This window comes from Bos indicus x Bos taurus, chromosome 6 (assembly GCF_003369695.1).
Source record: "Bos indicus x Bos taurus breed Angus x Brahman F1 hybrid chromosome 6, Bos_hybrid_MaternalHap_v2.0, whole genome shotgun sequence".
In the NCBI taxonomy this organism is placed as follows: Eukaryota; Metazoa; Chordata; class Mammalia; order Artiodactyla; family Bovidae; genus Bos; species Bos indicus x Bos taurus.
In genome coordinates, this window is record NC_040081.1 from 91,542,048 (window position 1) to 91,559,871 (window position 17,824).

At 42.4% G+C, this 17,824-nt stretch overlaps 1 protein-coding gene across 2 annotated transcripts; it reads left to right on the top strand.

The window, feature by feature from the left end:
• Positions 1–7,593: 7,593 nt before the first annotated feature.
• CCNG2 (cyclin G2) lies at positions 7,594–17,059 on the top strand. 2 transcript variants are annotated; one of them, XM_027544837.1, is made up of 8 exons: positions 7,594–7,906; positions 8,894–9,031; positions 9,773–9,910; positions 11,346–11,596; positions 11,724–11,802; positions 11,883–11,981; positions 14,073–14,278; positions 15,623–17,059. In XM_027544837.1, exons 2-8 carry the CDS (start codon positions 8,894–8,896, stop codon positions 15,744–15,746), a joined length of 1,035 nt encoding a protein of 344 aa, XP_027400638.1. In that variant the 5' UTR covers positions 7,594–7,906; the 3' UTR covers positions 15,747–17,059. The 2 variants fall into 2 exon arrangements, with proteins under 2 accessions (XP_027400638.1, XP_027400639.1); XM_027544838.1 differs by lacking the exon at positions 7,594–7,906 and adding an exon at positions 8,713–8,801.
• Positions 17,060–17,824: the final 765 nt, after the last annotated feature.

Consider the following 17,824-nt stretch of genomic DNA (forward strand, 5'->3'; position numbering starts at 1 on the left):
CTCCAGGCTCCTCTGTCCATGGAATTCTCCAGGCAAGAATACTGGAGGGGGTTGCCATTCCCTTCTCCAGGGGATCTTTCTGACCCAGGGACTGAACCCAGGTCTCCTGCGTTACAGGCAGATTTCTTTACCATCTGAGCCACCAGGGAAGCCCAAGATGGAATTGCCTGACTTTGAGATGGAGAGAGTATCCTAGTTTATCCAAGTGAGCCCAATGTAATTAAAAGATCTTTATAAGTGTAAAAGGAAGGCAGGGAAATCAGAATTGAGAAAGATCTGAAGAGACTACAATGTGGGCTTTGAAGATGAAGGATGGAGCCATAAGCCAAGGAATGCAGTGGCCTCTAGAAGCTGGAAAAGGCAGGGAAATGTATTTTCCATGGAGCCTCTAATAGGAATACAGCCCTGTCCATGCCTTGATTTTAGCTCAGTGAAACAAGTTTCAAACTTCTGAGCTCTGGAGCTATAAAATAGTAAATATGTTGTCTTAAGCTGCTATATCTGTGGTAGCTTGTCACAGTAGCAATATAAAACTAGTGTAGAAACTGTGTAACTGCCAGGTCTGGTTCCTAAAAGGAGATACAGTGTTCACCTGGTTTTCTCTGAGCTCTGTCACCATGGCATGAGGAAGTAGAAAGGCTATGTGGAGAAGCCATGTAAGTAGGAGTTTTAGCCACCAGCCTTAGCTGAGGTCACAGCCCACAGTCAGTATCAACTGGAGACACATAAGGAGTGAGCCACAAGGAGACTCTAGCCCCAGCCACCATCTGAACGTAACTTCATGAAAGACCCTGAACAAGGACTGCGAGCTGAGCTCAGCCAACGCCAGAACTATGGCAGGTGATAATACATCTATTGTTGTTGGTTAAGCCATTAAGTGTTGTGTGATTCATCACACAACAGCAGATAGCTGGAACACGAGTCTATGTCAGCTTTTGAAAATGTAGTTTTTCTGGATTTGTCTCATTTAAAGTAAATATTCACTTTCATATCTAATTTGCATTTCTAAATTCTTCTCTTTTTCCTACAGAGACCCCCTCTGCATTGTAAAGTTTCAATCCTCCTCCCCGCTCATCACCAAAAAAAAAAAAAAAAAAAAATCTAGTTCCATTCCTGCATGCAGCCATAATTTCTTGTTCAGAATTCTGTTGAAAAAACATAATAATACATGCAATTAAACAGACCTGAGAATCTTGAAATAAAGCAATCTTTCTTTTTAGAAGTTAAATAAAAACCTTCATTTTGAAGACACTTAAAAAAATTTTAACAAAAGCAAAATTTAAGCTTATGTTACTTGTTCATATCACTTTAAATGTCAACTGCTTCTTCATTTGGGATCAACATAAGGGATAATTGCTTTCACAGAAAATAAAGATTTCCTTTAGAAATAAGATGATATTTTCAACAGATGTCTCTGAAATGATTCTTTTCTGTGTCAACTTCCCATAGCTCTGTGATGTCAAGAAAAGACAGGAAGTATCTGATTTAGGTTATAGTTCTTGGGACAAATCATAAAAGAGGAATGTGTTATGTAAATAATAATGTACAATGTCCCAGAGTGCAGCCTGGGCTACTTCAAATATATTTGCTTTGGGACAGACCCACCATTTTGAGATAGTCAGCTCTGATTTCAGGAATTGCTGTGTTCTCAGTTGCACCTGCTCCGACCTAGTCTTTCCACAACTTGTCAGGGCTACCCCATTTATCCCAGTTGACTTTCAACATAACAGAAGGTGCTCTGGATACTAAAGACAAGAGTCAGCCATACAGGCAAGTGAGCTTTGAGTTCTCTGGTTTCAGAGATAATTCGTACCACCCACTTGCAAGCCAGCAGGGCTGGCAGGGGCTAACCTGGAAAAAGCCTTGTCATTCACAGGGTTTCTACAGTATTGATGGTGGTGGTGGTTTAGTGATTTAGTTGCTAAGTTGTGTCCAACTCTTGTGATCCCATTGAAGGTAGCCTGCCAGGCTCCTCTGTCCATGGGATTTTCCAAGCAAGAATACTGGAGCGCTTTGCCATTTCCTTCTCCAGGGGATCTTCCCAACCCAGGGATCAAACCAGGGTCTCCTGCACTGCAGGCAGATTCTTAACCAACAGAGACACTGGGGAAGCCCCTACAGTGTCGATAAATCCCCCAGTTCCAAAGCTGAGCACATCAACGTGAGTATGTGCTAAGTTGCTTCTGTCATGTCTGACTCTTTGCGACACTATGGACTATGGCCCCCCAGGCTCCTCTGTCGACGGTATTCTTCAGGCAAGAATACTTGAGTGGGTTGCCATGCCCTCCTCCAGGAGCTCTTCATGACCCAGGGATTGAACCCACGTCTCTTATGTCTCCTGCGTTGGCAGGCAGGTTTTTTACCACCAGTGCCACCTGGGAAGGCCGAGCACATCAACGTGTGAATAAATATCCCTAAGCCTTACAGATAGCATATTCAAAAGCAGAGACATTACTTTGCCAACAAAGGTCCGTCTAGTCAAGGCTATGGTTTTTCCTGTGGTCATGTATGGATGTCAGAGTTGGACTGTGAAGAAGGCTGAGTGCTGAAGAATTGATGCTTTTGAACTGTGGTGTTGGAGAAGACTCTTGAGAGTCCCTTGGACTGCAAGGAGATCCAACCAGTCCATTCCGAAGGAGATCAGCCCTGGGATTTCTTTGGAAGGAATGATGCTAAAGCTGAAACTCCAGTAGTTTGGCCACCTCATGTGAAGAGTTGACTCATTGGAAAAGACTCTGATGCTGGGAGGGATTGGGGGCAGGAGGAGAAGGGGACGACAGAGGATGAGATGGCTGAATGGCATCACTGACTCGATGGACGTGAGTCTGGGTGAACTCTGGGAGTTGGTGGACAGGGAGGCCTGGCGGGCTGCATTTCATGGGGTCACAAAGAGTCGGACACGACTGAGCGACTGAACTGAACTGAACTGAACCCTTACAGAGATAAGCAGACACTCCCTCGGAAAGATGCAACATACTTCTATTTTTAAAACACAACTGCAACAAAACACTATGGGATAAATAGAACATTGGATTTGCTAATTTCAGATTTGAAGTCTTGTCCATGAGAAAGTCAGAAAGCAGAATATATGAGCCCTTCACTGATTTAGTCTCTGATTACTTGGAAAAGAAAAGAACTGTCTGCCTATACATTGTCTCATTCTTTCCAATTCAGATTCAAAAATGAAATCTTGGTTAAAAGATCTAAATTACTTCAAGATGGCACCCCGAGTTAGGTTAGGCTTTTCCAATGCTTCTGTCTCTGACAAGCATTCCTGTTTCCTTTATAGGTTCTGCTAGCAAGGTTAATCTAAGCATTGGAAATTTGGAACTGCAAACCACCCTCAAGGACAGAAAACAGCCTAGGCAGAGAGTTAGACATAGTGAGTGGAGGGGAAGGGGAAATGGGGTCTTTTGTCAGCATTCCCATCCTGATCCTGAATTTCTTTCCCTCGTAGGGCTGCTTTCTACCTGATTCCTTTGATGAGGTTAGGGATGATCACTTTGCTTTCTTCCTGAAGTCACAGCATTGGCAAAGTCCCATGTATGATGGTAATCCCCCTTTTGACACTCTGGACAAAGCAAATTATTGAAAGCGTTCGAGGTACTATCTCCAGTGAATAGGAAAGTTGGGTCTCAAATCAGGCATTCCAATCACCTTCTAGAGCATCTGCCCTACACCTTAGATACACCAGGGCATATTCTGGGACTGTGTTTTATTTATCTGTTTTTCTATCTCTCCCTAGTAACATGTCTGGCATATAGTGTTGTAGTCATTCAACATCTGTTATAAAAGTAGGATGTATTATCTAAAACTTCTCATTTCTGAGAAGAAAGATGCTATCTAGATAGATCTGTGGGAATTTTGATGTCTTACAAAGCTCAGGGAAGTCATGTTTAAGGCATTTGGGGAAGCCAGGGCAGCAGCTGCTTGGGGATGTTCTATTTTCTTTTCAAGGTGGAAACTTAAATGTGGGTAGGTTTGAAGGACACTCCTCACCAGTCAAGGTTTTGCTGAAGGGAGGCATTGTTTCTACGTGGGTGTTGCTGCTGTTTACTTCCTGCTCTGTGCCCATCTTCTCTTTTTACAGTTTCAGATGTCACTGAGGACGGCTGATTCCCTGTCAGGCCTTCATGGGGCATAGAGTATCACCCAACCCAACTGCACCCCCATCACTATGCTGTAGACCACGTGTCTATAATGAGACACATCCCCTCAATCCCCTTCTTGAGGACTGCTGGATTTCTGATTCCCTATTTTGCATTCACACACAATGTAGAAAAGTTGCCCTTAAGAAAGCTTAGGAAAGACTGAAAGGCAGCTGATAGATAAAGGTTGATTAGCCTAGAGGAGAATGTCTTTAATACCTAAGATCTAAAGCTGCAGGGCTTCCCTGGTGGCTCAGAGGTTAAAGCGTCTGCCTGCAATGCGGGAGACCTGGGTTTGATCCCTGGGTCGGGAAGATCCCCTAGAGAAGGAAATGGCAACCCACTCCAGTATTCTTGTCTGGAGAATCCCATGGACGGAGGAGCCTGGTGGGATATAGTCCATGGGGTCACAAAGAGTCGGACACGACTGAGTGAGCGACTTACCTTAAAGCTGCAGTAAAGTAAGTCAATGTGGTAAGGACAAATAGAGCCTGGAGAAAGGCTGTCATTAAGAAAATTAAAAAAAATTCACAAACATCTAGAAAAATCAGCAGAGTAAAAAGAGAAGACTTGTATCATTTTCTATTCCAGAAGATAATCATTGTTAAAAAGAGGTCTGTTTTTTCTTTCCCCCCAAATATTGTATATTAACATATATATATGGAATCTAGAAAGACGGTACTGGTGAACCCATTTGCAGGGCAGCAGTGGAGATGCAGACATACAGAACAGACTTGTGGGCACTTGTGGGGCAGGGGGTGCGGAGGAGAGGGGGGCACCAATGGAGTGAGCAACATGGAAACATAAACACTACGATATGTAAAATAGATAGCCAGTGGGAATTTGTTGTATGACTCAGGGAACTCCAACTGGCACTCTGTGACAACCTAGAGGGGTGGGATGGGGTGGGAGGTGGGAGGGAGGTTCAAGAAAGAGGACGGCCTATGTATACCTATGACTGATTCATATTGACATATGGCAGAAGCCAACAAAATATTGTAAAGCAATTATCCTTCAATTAAAAATAAATTTTTTTAAAAGGTTTTTTTTTTAAGGAAGATTTAATACTGGACTAATTATTTTTTAATGATTGCTTTCCTTTATCTTAAAAAGATAAGTGGACTAAAATGGACAAGAGGCTCCATATCGGACAACTGGATCAGTCTTTTCCATACTGAACAGGGCCTCTAAAGAGCAGGAAATTCAACACCATTTACAAAGCTTTCTGGAGAGAATTGCTTATCATTCAAGAAGCTGCCTGTTAGAAGACACATAAAACCACAATTATAAATAGTATACATTGTCTATACTGTTTCTATACATTTTGTACACCTTTGTAACAGTGATGTAGGCAAAGGTCAATATCTCCATCTCTTCCTTTTTGTCTTATATCTTCTCTATTATTTAAAAAGTCTTCTACCACATAGAAGATTTACATTTCCTGCTTCATATCACTTATTCTATATTTTATGTTCCTCTTCTATCTTTGCCCTTCTACTTGAAGAAAAGTCCACAATCTCCATCATGTTCAAGGAGAGCATACTCTCCTTTTTCATGGTGCATGTTTTCCATTCGGCTCTTTTATGTCTCTCTGAACTGTTTGCTGAGTCTCCTTGTACACTGTAAAACAAGCTATCATGTATATATATGTAATTCTAATCTTAGTTCTATTTTCCATGTTAGTTACATGCATTCTTTTATGTTTTTCAGCATAGATTTCCAGCAAGTTTATATCAGACAAAAGTTGTTTTCAGTCTTATAGATCAAACACACACTGAATAAAATTATGGAAACTGCTAATCACAAGCAGTCTCTTAATGTAATTGTATTAATTTTCCAAAACCGTGAACAAAGTCACAACTCTGAAATAGCAGGATTAGTTCTTGGAGCTGGCCTCCCCGCAGCTGCTCTGTGCTGCTATGTCTAGCCCTGGTTTATATGCAAAGGAATCTATTTCTAAAATTCCTTAGCTGCTCTGGAAAAAAGAGCAAGCTGTTGTGAAATCTGTCACATGCCTTCCCATATTTTACAAATAACCAAACAATTCACAGAAAACATACAGAAGGGCAGAAAAATAACTTCCTAGGGGCCAATTGATTATTATTTAGAGTAGAACAAGAGAATGTGCTATTTACTGATTTGCCTGTTGAGCAGATGGCCAGGGAGGAAGCAAGAGAAGGTAAAGAAAGTAACTATAAACGTTGGAGGGGAGCATCTTAACATCTCTCAGAGATATTCCGTGTGAAAGTTTCTCCGGCCTAAGGCATTCTTTGCTTTGCTTTTTGCCCCGCCTTAAGAGAAGTGTCTCGTCTTAGTAACAAGTCTAATTATAATGGACAATAAATGATAATTTACAGGTGACCAAGGACCAAGAAGCCTCTCCAAGTCTTCATTAAAACAACAGTACAACCTCAGGAGGTGTGCTATTATTAAGACAATTGCCTGCCACCATCAGTGTGCACAGGTAACTTTTTAAGTCCTTTCACTGAATATTTATTTTTATTACAGGAAAATTTCAAGGTACACATAAATATAAAGACTAGAATAACAAACCCTCTTGTATGCATCACCCTGTTTCAACAACTCTTTTTGCCAATCGTGTTTTACAAATCTTTTTTTTTCCTTTTGGTAGGAAAACTTTAAATCAAAGATGATAGCATTTTACTAGTAAATACTGAAAATTTTTACAATAATTTGACTGATGCAAAATGGACCTGAAGGACAAAACAAAGAAGGAACGGAGAAAAATCCTCCCGTGGTGGAAGAGGTTGTCACAAAGGCTAGCTGTTTCAGCTCTACGGGGAGGTGAGAGCCCAACGTGAGATTCTCCGCAGACCGGTGCAGGCGAGGGGCTTGAGGGAAATGCGGGAAGGAATGCGCAGACCCGAGGGTAGGTCAGTAATTCCTCTCAAGTGGTCCACTCAGGCATGCGCAATCCAGACCTCAGAGTTACTAAGGCCCCCAAGGCAGAGAGAGGCGCAAGATACGGTAACAACCAATCAGAGGGCCCAAGGGCTAATCAGTTAGCCAATCGAGACTCGAGATTGAATCGGAGCTTCAGCATTCTGCTCGCCCCACCAGTATCCAATCAGGGAACTGGCTACTTTGGGCGGACTTTTCAAAACAGCGAAAACAAAACAAATCGGGGACCTTTAAAAGGTGCGATGCGGTCACAACCTATCTCCTTCCGCCCCTCGCTCCTAACACTCCCTCTCTTTCCTTTTTGGGATCAATCGACGAATAAAGTCGGTGCCCAGATTCCATCTTGCGCCCTGGAACCGAGAGGGAGGATTGGTTCGGTAAAGCCATAGCGAGTCGAGGAAGCCACAAAGCTGACTGGAGACAGACGCTTAGGGGCGGGACTCTTTTTCCAAGTCTGCTGCGACAGCGGCGGATCCCTCCGCGGGGAGTCACATGCCCCACCCCCTTGGGGGCGTCGGAAACTCAAAACAAAAACAAGGGGTTTGCTTCGGCATCCGCAGCGGTGGCGGTGGCGGCGGTGGAGCCCGCAGTCGGCCTGGGCTAAAGGGGCCGGTGCAGCGCCCCAGCAGGAGGGTGGGCGCGCGGGCAGCAGGATGAAGCCGGGGCTGTGAGGCCACAAGCGCCGGTGGCAGGGGGTGGGAAGGGTCGGATGCCGGTCCGGGGGGACCGCTGAGGCGGCAGGTCTCTGACCTCGGAGACTGGTCCGGACGCCCCCGCCGCACCCAGTCCCCTCCGACCGTGACACCGCGGGCCGGTGGAGGCGCGGCTCCAGCACGGTGAGTGGGCCCAACCGGGATTGCAGAGTTTCTTTGTTCTTGGTCGGAGCTGCGGGGACTGATGTCAGAGTGGCCACCCCTCAGCCTGGGGAGCAGTTCCCGTCCTGCCCCTCAGCCCTGGGGCAGTGGGCACCCGGGGGCGGAGAGATGCTGATGGGATGCGTGCAGTGTCAAGGAAGCTGGAGGCAGTTCTTTGGTGCGCCCCCCCCCCCCCCCATTTTGTCACAGGGGGCTCATTGGGGTGGATTTTGGATTGACAGCTCCTCGTCTCCGCACAGTTGCGGAATCGGGCATGGACAGGTGTTGTCTGGGCACGGGACGGGCTGGATTTTCTGCCCTCCCCCGGACCCCGATCGGCTGAGCCGCGCCGCCAGCGCTTTCTGGAACCGAGGTCTCCGGCACTCCGGTTTTGTTCCGAGGAGGCGCAGTCGATGCTCATGGGGAAGGTTTAGGGGCTGGACTCCTGCGAGAGGGGCTTCTGGAGCCGGGCTCCGCGGGAGGGGCGGGGCTTGGGAGTCTCCTCCCTCCGGTTCTTTGTTCAGTCGCGAGACTTTCTTTCCCCATCCCCCCGCATTGTGCAAAGCCCCTACCCCAGGGATCCGCTGCTCTCGGAATCCCGGGTGCGGTCCACTGGGCAGAAGCCCCTGGCCCCACGACTTCAGGTGGGGCGGGCCGTTCGGACACCGCAGCCCCGGGTACAGTTTCCTGCTTGTGAAACGGCCGGGAGACCAGGGCTGGCCGGCCTGACCCTGCGCTGGCCGGCGGACGTGCCCACGGCCCCTCCCCCTTGCACACCTCCCTGGCCGCGGGGGAGGATTCCGCCGGGTTCGGCTGGACGTGACTCGTCCCCTCACCCGCTTCTCGCCGGGGTGTGCTGGTGCGCCCCTCGCTGGAGGTATTAACCCCTGCTCTTTTGTGCTCTCCCTCGCTTACCCCGGCCAACCCCAGGATACACTGAACTGTGTGTGTGTGGTGTCTTTGCTGCAGATGAAGGATTTGGGAGCAGAGTACTTGGCCGGTCGCGAAGGTGTCCAGCTCTTCGGATTGTTGAACCTCTACCTAGAGCAGGAACAGAGATTCCAGCCTCGAGAAAAAGGGCTGAGCTTGATCGAGGCTACCCCGGAGGTAAGTTCCCAGGAAAGATATCTTGCGGCAGCCGCTAACGGGGCTTGGGGAGGTGACTTTAAAAATACATGTGAGTGTATATATATATACACACACAGACACATATTTATTTTTTTATTTTAGTTGAGTCTGGATTAAAGGCTGCAAAGTTTCTTAAGACCAAAATCGATCTTCCTAGAATATTACGATAAATCTTAATACCGGGTCATTGGTTTTGTTTCTTAGCAAGAACGAGAGCGATACTAACTCTAGGGAAGTGTGTCTTCAGAAGTGACACCCCGAGTCTCCGGCTTCTGAGTGGGAGAGTCCCTGGAAATTGAGCAGGTCATTTGTGGAAATACCCTCTGCCTATGCAATACTTCTGTATTGTAGACTCCTAAGTGGTTTTTCTTTTTTTAATAAAAGGAAACAAGGAACCTTCTATGTGTCCATTACAAGGGAATTGGATTCTGTTTGATGTAACCCTCTGGAAGTGTGGCTTCCAGAAGTATATTGAGTTGCTGAATGTCTGATGATGTATATATGTTTTTTGTGTGATTTGCCCAATTATGTGATGTATATTTTTAAAAATTGGTGATGTATACACATTTTCTGTCTGAAAAACTGCAGCACTTTGATTCAGTGATGGCACTCTGCCCCCCATATTCTTGAAGATTAAGTGAAACAATTACCTTCTTTGAATCTGTGTGTATTACCCATTTTAGTTAGGGCATAAACTTTGGCTCTTGGTTTTTATTGCAGACGGATAACACTTTGTGTCCAAGATTGAGAAATGCCAAAGTCGAAGATTTGAGGAGTTTGACCAACTTTTTTGGATCTTGCACTGAAACTTTTGTCTTGGCTGTCAATATTCTAGACAGATTCTTGGCTCTTATGAAGGTATTTAATCATTTTTGTAAACACAACTTCATTTTTTAATAACCGGTGCCCAGCACAATACCTAGCATAAAGGATTCTGTAACTATTTGGTAAATGAATGTATTTGTTATTATATATAAGCATTTTTAATGATCAGAGTTGTGATCTTTAGTTCAGATTAAGAGACTACAAAAGTCAGTGTATTGTTGTATCTTAGGTTTTGATGTATCTCCTACATAACTTTTCTTTGAAGATGTGACACAATGAAAACTACTTTTTTTGGGGTGTTTTGTATCTACACAGCTCTCAAAATAAGATTTTCATATTTTCATTTCCCAGTATGTTTCTGTTAAGCCTAGGTATTTTTAAACACCTGAAACATGCCAAATAGCAGTATAGCAGTATGTTAAAGGTGACCTAGTGCCTTCCCTATGAGAAACCTTTTCAAAGAAGGGAGCCACAGTCTTATTAACAGTTACCAGCGACTCATAAGATTTCACTTATTTGTGGAGTCTAAAATATGACACAGATGAACCTGTCTATGAAACAGAAACAGAACGAAGGACAAAGAGAATAGACTGGGGGGTGCCAGAGGGGCGGGGGAGGCTTGGATTGGGAGTTTGGAATTCGCGGGTGCAAAGTGGTGTCTACAAAATGGATGAATGACGAGGCCCTGCTGTGTAGCACAGGGAACTCTATATCCTGTGATGAACCAGAATGGGAAATAATATGAAAAAGAATGTATGTTCGTATGTATGTGTGTATACTGACGGAGTTACTTTGCTGAATAGCAGTAATATATATATAACATTGTAATTCAACTATACTTCACTTAAAAATAAATTTAAAAAAACATCGATCAGTAACTGTTAGAAAAATGTTATTCTTCTACCAGTAGGATTCTTGTCAGCTGCTGGGTCAATTTTCAGGGCACTGAAAAGAAAAGGGCAGCCATCTGTCCATGGCAGCTTTTACATCTGCTCCACTCTGCACATCTGATGCAGTAGCTCTCTTGGGGGCAAATTTGCATTGAGGCATAGGATGATTCTTAAATAGATAAGAAGATAAAAAGATGACTATGTTACTTTTATATTCAAAGAAGTATATTTTCTTGGTGTTAGGCTTAATTTATTTTGGGGGAGATTGTACTATTATGAGTTTTGTAAGTTAGAAATACAGTGTATTTAGAAACCTAGCTTTTGAATTTGCATTAATTTTTTTTTAAGCCATGTTTAAATTAAATGCTCAAAATGTTTTTTCTGTTTTTTAAAGGGAGGTTAAGACAGCTTAAAATGTAAAAACAGTTAAGTTTAATTTTATGTAAGGGTAAATACAAGGAAGCAGTTTGATCATGTTCTGTCTTAAGAGTAGGGGCTCATTACGGTATTTTAAGTGTCCGCTTTGCGAAGTTAAAGTGACAATTGTTGGAAGAAACCTTTTGTTCCTTGTTTTTCAGGTGAAACCTAAGCATTTGTCTTGCATTGGAGTCTGTTGTTTTTTGCTGGCTGCTAGAATAGTTGAAGAAGAATGCAATATTCCATCTACTCATGACGTGATCCGGATTAGCCAATGTAAATGTACTGCTTCTGACATAAAGCGGATGGAAAAAATAATTTCAGAAAAATTGCACTATGAATTCGAAGCTACTACTGCCTTAAACTTTTTGCACTTATACCATACTATCGTACTTTGTCATACTTCAGAAAGGTCAGTGGGATTAAAAATGAAAATTTTGTACTTTAGCTTTGCTGTAAGTAAAGAATTAGAATGCCAGTGAATATTTTTATACCTTCCAGTTTAATAAACATTTTATTCTTTCTTTTTCATTGTATAGGAAAGAAATACTGAGCCTTGATAAATTAGAAGCTCAGCTGAAAGCTTGCTGCTGCCGACTTACCTTTTCAAAAGCAAAAGTAAGTCAATTTCTTACTTATACATATCTCAGTTTCTATTTTGAATTAAAAAATATTTATTTTTCTTTTTTTTCTTGTAGCCATCCATACTAGCTTTGTGCCTTCTCAATTTGGAAGTAGAAACTTTGAAATCCATTGAATTGTTGGAAATTCTCCTGCTTGTTAAAAAACATTCCAAGGTAAATTAAGTATCTTCAGAACTTGTTCTTTATAGCAGCTTTCTTCCTGGTGTTTTATTTTTTCTGTGGTGACTTAATCATTATTAACACTTTATGGGGCTCTTAACTTTTATTCATTTTTTCTTTGTATCTTAAGTGTTGATGTTCTTCTCCAAATGCAGCTTCAACTCAGACAGTGTTAAGCTGGAGCGGAATCTGATCACTTAGCCTAGCCGCTTTCTGTATTCAGACATCCCTTCCCTCGTCTTCTTGCCAGTTGGTAGTACAGTGGTCTGTATTGTCCTGCACACGTTGTTCTAGAATGCGTACTAAGAAGTTAACTCAGTAAATACACCAACAGCATCCCAGTACATCGGTAGGACTGAGACATTGTCCCATAGTAGCATTACCAAAATAACATCAACTGCGTTTTTGCTTTTGAACTGCTTTGTCGGGCCAGCCTAATAAGTTTTTTCAATCAGAAAGAGGTGTAAACCAAACAATCACAGTCCTTTTTCTTCAACTGGTGGTCTGGTTGGAGAAATATGGAACTGAACACAAGGCAGGGTCTGTGTCTCTAAACAGAGGATGTACTTGAAAGTTTGGTTAGCAGAGAAGTAAGCTAGACCATGAGAGGCATGACGACTGGGAGCCTGGCTGTACCAAAAAGAATCTTAGACACTGAAAGTTTGGGAATCAGTTCAGGGTAGGTTTGTAGATAGAATGTCTAGGTGCTAATCACAAGCAGGAATAAGGGCATCTAACTCTAGTTTTTAGAGGCCAAGCATGGAAATAAGGAGTCATGGACGACCAAGATGTGGGCCTAACGGTGTAGCAAATACTGGCATCATTGAGGGAAATTTCAAAGAAGTTAATGTCAAAGGAGTATGATTTTAGGTACTTGGAGAAGGAAATGGCAATCCACTCCAGGACTATTGCTTGGAAAATCCCATGGACAAAGGAGCCTGGTAGGCTACAGTCCATGGAGTCGCAAAGAGTCAGACACGACTGAGTGACTTCACTTTCTTTCATACCTGCCCGATAGGTAGGTGTCTAGCAGATTCTTGCCAGTCTAAATTATAGTTGGAGATTGAGATTAGGAATTTCTCATGAGGAATATTAGTTGAAACCTCAAGAGTCCCTTGCTTAGGGGTCAGTTAAAACTCTGCGTTTTCAGTATTGGCAGTTTCCCTGTTAGGATCCAAGTGAAGGAATGTGAAGTACACAAGTACAAGCATTCAGGTGGGAAAGAGGTTTTCAAGAAGGAAGTGGTCAAGAGTATTGAATTTTGGTGAGAGGCTCAGTGTAATGAGAATTGAAGGAGCTTAGTTGGGATGTAGGAGGTGACGTCGGGAGAAAGATAGAAGCCACGTTGCAAGGGGATTAAGATGTGGCTGGATTCGGTGGAAATGGAAGCCAAGATGACACAAAATCCTCATCCGTTTGTGGTCAGGTACATGCAGCGTGAAGCATTTTAACAGCTGACTTCCAGCTGCTATTTTAGTGACGAATTTATTAATTTGGATCTAAACCTTTTATAGTATTATTATTTGGAAACAATCTTCAGTGAAAATTGATTCCTTGAAATAAATTGGGGCACTCCCCAGTGGTGGAGGAACTGTGCCTGTCTGGGGAAATTCCTCTTCTCTTGTATTTCCAACTTCTCCTTTCACATATATCTGGTATTTTAATGTAAATGCATATTTTAGCAGTCCAGTTAAAGCTATGTTACAGAAACCTAAATTCTGTTAAATTCCTTTGCATTGTGACTATCAAAGAATATACTTGATAATTGGTGTATTAACAGACCTGTTGTTTATAAGCAGTGTGTTTTCTTAAAATAGGCCGAATCCTCTGGAAGTATTTATACCTGTGGTGCTCCTCGCATGAAGCAGTGGTTACCAAATTTTGACTGCATATAAGAATCATCTGGGGAGCTTTAAAAAAATCTTGGCTGACATCCCCCCCCCCCCCCATACCAATTAAGTAAAAGTATCAGGGGGTGGGAGCCAGGCACAGTATTTTTTAAGAATCATGGAGTAAGTCCAAGTTATAGCAAGGTTTGGGAACCACTGTCATAACCTCTTCAGTTAAATTTTTTTTTTTTTTCAGGTGAATGACTCCGAGTTTGTTTACTGGAGGGAGTTAGTTTCTAAATGCCTAGCCGAATATTCTTCTCCTGAATGTTGCAAACCAGATCTTAAGAAGCTGGTTTGGATCGTTTCAAGGCGCACAGCCCAGAACCTCCACAACAGCTATTACAGTGTTCCTGAGCTGCCAACAATACCAGAGGGGGGGTGTTTTGATGAAAGTGAAAGGTAAGCAGGTTCCTTGACTAATTAGACTTCCCCAGACTAAGACTGATTTTTGTATATCACAGCCCGCACCTCTATGGCATCATTTCTTTGGTTGAGAAAATTAACCAGAAATAGTTTTTATAGGTAGTAGTTGGGAAGTGTACACCATCCTACCCCCTCACCCCAACTTTATGAAAAAACAACAGAAACCAGTATCCTATACATCCTTACCTCCCCAGGGCTTGTAACTGAAAGCATGTACCTTTTGGCCATCATCAGCTACCACCCTCTCCCCTCACCCCCGGCAGCCACCCATCTGTTCTCTGCATCTGTGAGTTCTGTTTTTTGTTTTTAGATTCTACATATAGGTGACATCATACTGTATTTGTTGTTCTCTGACTTATTTCATTCCTCCCTTATTAAAAACTGATTGTTTCCCATCTCCCTTGCTCTTTGAAATTCAGTTTAGTTAGAAAACAAGCAAATAGCATTCTGGGCTTTTAACATTAGTATGAATTCCTAAAATGGTACTGTGGGAAGAGGCTGTGGGTTAAATGACTGGAAACTAAAGGGAACTGCCATCACTGATGCAGCCGAGTTCTGAGGATATTTTTAGTTTTGTCAGATGCCTTTGTCTTGTTCAGCATGTATTTTTGTTAGTAAAGTGAACTTAATTTTATTAAATTTGAGCATTTCATGCTGTAGGGAGAAAAGACCAGAAGTACCATTTTAATAGCTTCTTGGTCTCTTGGTTTGATATTTGAGAAGATCAGTTATGAGATTATTGATGCGAGAAAGACATGTGATGGGACTTTGTCATTAGTCTGTATTTATTGGATTTAAGGGCTTCCCTGGTGGCTCAAATGGTAGAGAATGTGCCTGCAGTAGAGGAGACCTGGGTTTGATCCCTGGGTTGGGAAGATCCCCTGAAGAAGGGAATGGCTACCCCCTCCAGTATTCTTGCCTGGAGAATTCCATGGACAGAGGAGCCTGGCAGGCTACAATCCAGGGGGTCGCAAAGAGTCAGACACAACTGAGCAGCTTAATACTTTCACTTCACTTTTCATTGGATTTAAAATGCTTAAAATACTTTCGAATTCTAGTTAGTATTACTTGGTAAAAGAATATTAGTTTGGCAAGAGGTAATTAGTTTAAACCCCTTAAGCGAATCTGTATTTTCTAAGGAGATTACAATAGACTTCCCTTTAGGAAGGCCTTCTAAGTTAAATTTCGTCTCTGTAGTGCTTAAATTTTGAATGTAAAAATCCTGAGACTAGAACTACTTGTTCAGCAGTTTAATTTTGCCTGTGTGACATTTGAGTGTGTTTTAAATAACGGGGTTCTCTTCTTTGTTTTTCCTTTCAGCGAGGACTCTTGTGAAGACATGAGTTGTGGAGAAGAGAGCCTCAGCAGCTCCCCTCACAGGGATCAAGAGTGCACGTTCTTCTTCAGCTTCAAAGTGGCACAGACACTGTGCTTTCCGTCTTAGAAATCTCATTGTCCTGGGCCCGAGTTTTAAGTGTGTGTACAGGTTTCAAAGCAATAAATGGAGTAGGTAGCTTCCTGGTCCACCCCCATCCAGGCAGGAATTGCATCGACTCTGGAATACCTACCTTCTGTCAATTATTCAGATCAGATATGGCCTATTTTCATATTTAATCCTAAGCCATCAAATGGGTTCGTGCCTCTTAAATAATAACAATACTTTAGACATTGGCACTTTATTTTTCTCATTGATCTTTAGCTACTTGGGGGAGGAGGGAAGGTGCTGATACCTTCAATTTACTACTTTTCAAGATGATTTTTAAAAGATGAGTAGTGTAGCGTCCACTTTTTATAAAGCTTTCAGGTGTCTTTATGGAAACAGATTGGGAGTGTGGAAGTGCTGCCTTAGCAGGCACGATGGCTGATCCTTTAACGGTTTCTCTTAGGTCTCTCCCTCCCCCCCATTCTCAGAGCAGAGAATATACTCTTAATTGTCAAACACCTTTTCGGTTGTTTTTGTCTTTTAAATGATCAATGTACTCTCTGATGCAGACTTTAGAAATTTAGTAGGAGTTAGAATATTGACATTTCTGTGATTTTAGTGTGTAGTATCTTCATTTCTTTGAGGTTTCTGCCAAAGCAGAAGTAAGCAGCAGACTAGAGTAGTTGGATAGTTGCATTCCCAATGCTTAAGTATTGTCAGACTATAGTATTATTTTAATGTTTTTAAAGCACTCCACAATCTGCTCGTTTTGCATGTACTTGTATGAAAGCAGTGCAGCAGGTTGAACAGAACTAGGTAACTATGGAATGGGTAAATGTTGATCTCGTAGCACATTTTATCTCATTTTCTTCTCTTAGAGAAGTCTGCATGATTATGTTTTATTTCCTTTGTAATTCACATTTCAAAAATAATGGTATTGTGTATGGGTGCCAAGAATATGAACTGTAAAAAAGAAACCTAAGTGTTTGTAGTATTATAGTTTTAAGCATATTTGTGTGGTGGTACAGCCATAAGAAAAGGGATTTATAAACTCTGTACACATGAGATTTTGTACAGAGAACTTTTTTAAAGTTTATAAACTGTATATGAAAGTGTAAATCTTTAAAAATGTACATAAAATACTGTATTTTTTTACCGTGTGTGTGATAGTCTAGTCATTGCATGTAAATATAATTTATTGTGTATCCTGTATTATAACTCATAGTGATGACTGACTTTTTTACTGGTAAATCAACATCCATTGGATGTCTTTTGAAGTGAATCTTTTTGAAGTAATAGATTACAACTCAAAATAAAAATATTAACAAATGCTACTCCGTGTTTGCAGTCACATTTTAATTTTTAACTCTGGTGAAAAAGTGCATGCTGTATTTCAGTGAGGAGGCTTGAGGTAAGCCGGGAGTGCCTACGGGAAGAGCCCTCTCCCTTGGTTACTACAAGTCCCTCAGGTAGTGTTTCCTCACCGCAGTTTGGCCCTGAGCCTTGGAGATACTGCATCTGTCATTGGAGAGTTGACCTCTCTGGGCTGAACTCATATTAAATGAAAGAGTGACATATTAGCCTGAATGCCTGTTAGTTTCTAGTGAAGCCAACAGATACCAAGGAGACCAGAACGCTCAGGTTGGCAGGTGTGTACAGTCTTCTGCAGCCAAGCCAGATTGTCTTCAGAAGGTCACTTGGTGAACATGCACACCAGGGGTGTCAACTCTGGACCTAGGCAGCTTCTGGCTCTTCTGATCTCTTTTCCAAGCTTTAGGCTTGATAAGCAAGTAGTAGATTTTTGTTTTTGTTTTTTTGCATGGGGTCTTCAGCTGGTTTGGTATGTAGGCTTTTGTTTTCTTTAGTTAGAAAATGAGATGTACTGAATATGGTTGTCTTGTAATACTTCTTCTCCCCTGGAGACAGGGAAATGGTTTCCTACCCTCCTGGTGGAGAATCTCTGTAACCCTCAACCTCTTGCCAAGTAATTTTGGCAAGTAGTAGACAATATATTCTACTTTAAGATTTTTTTTAAAGTCTTCATTGAGTTACAATGCTGCTTCTGTAAAATGTTTTGGTTTTTTGACCCCTTGTTTCCT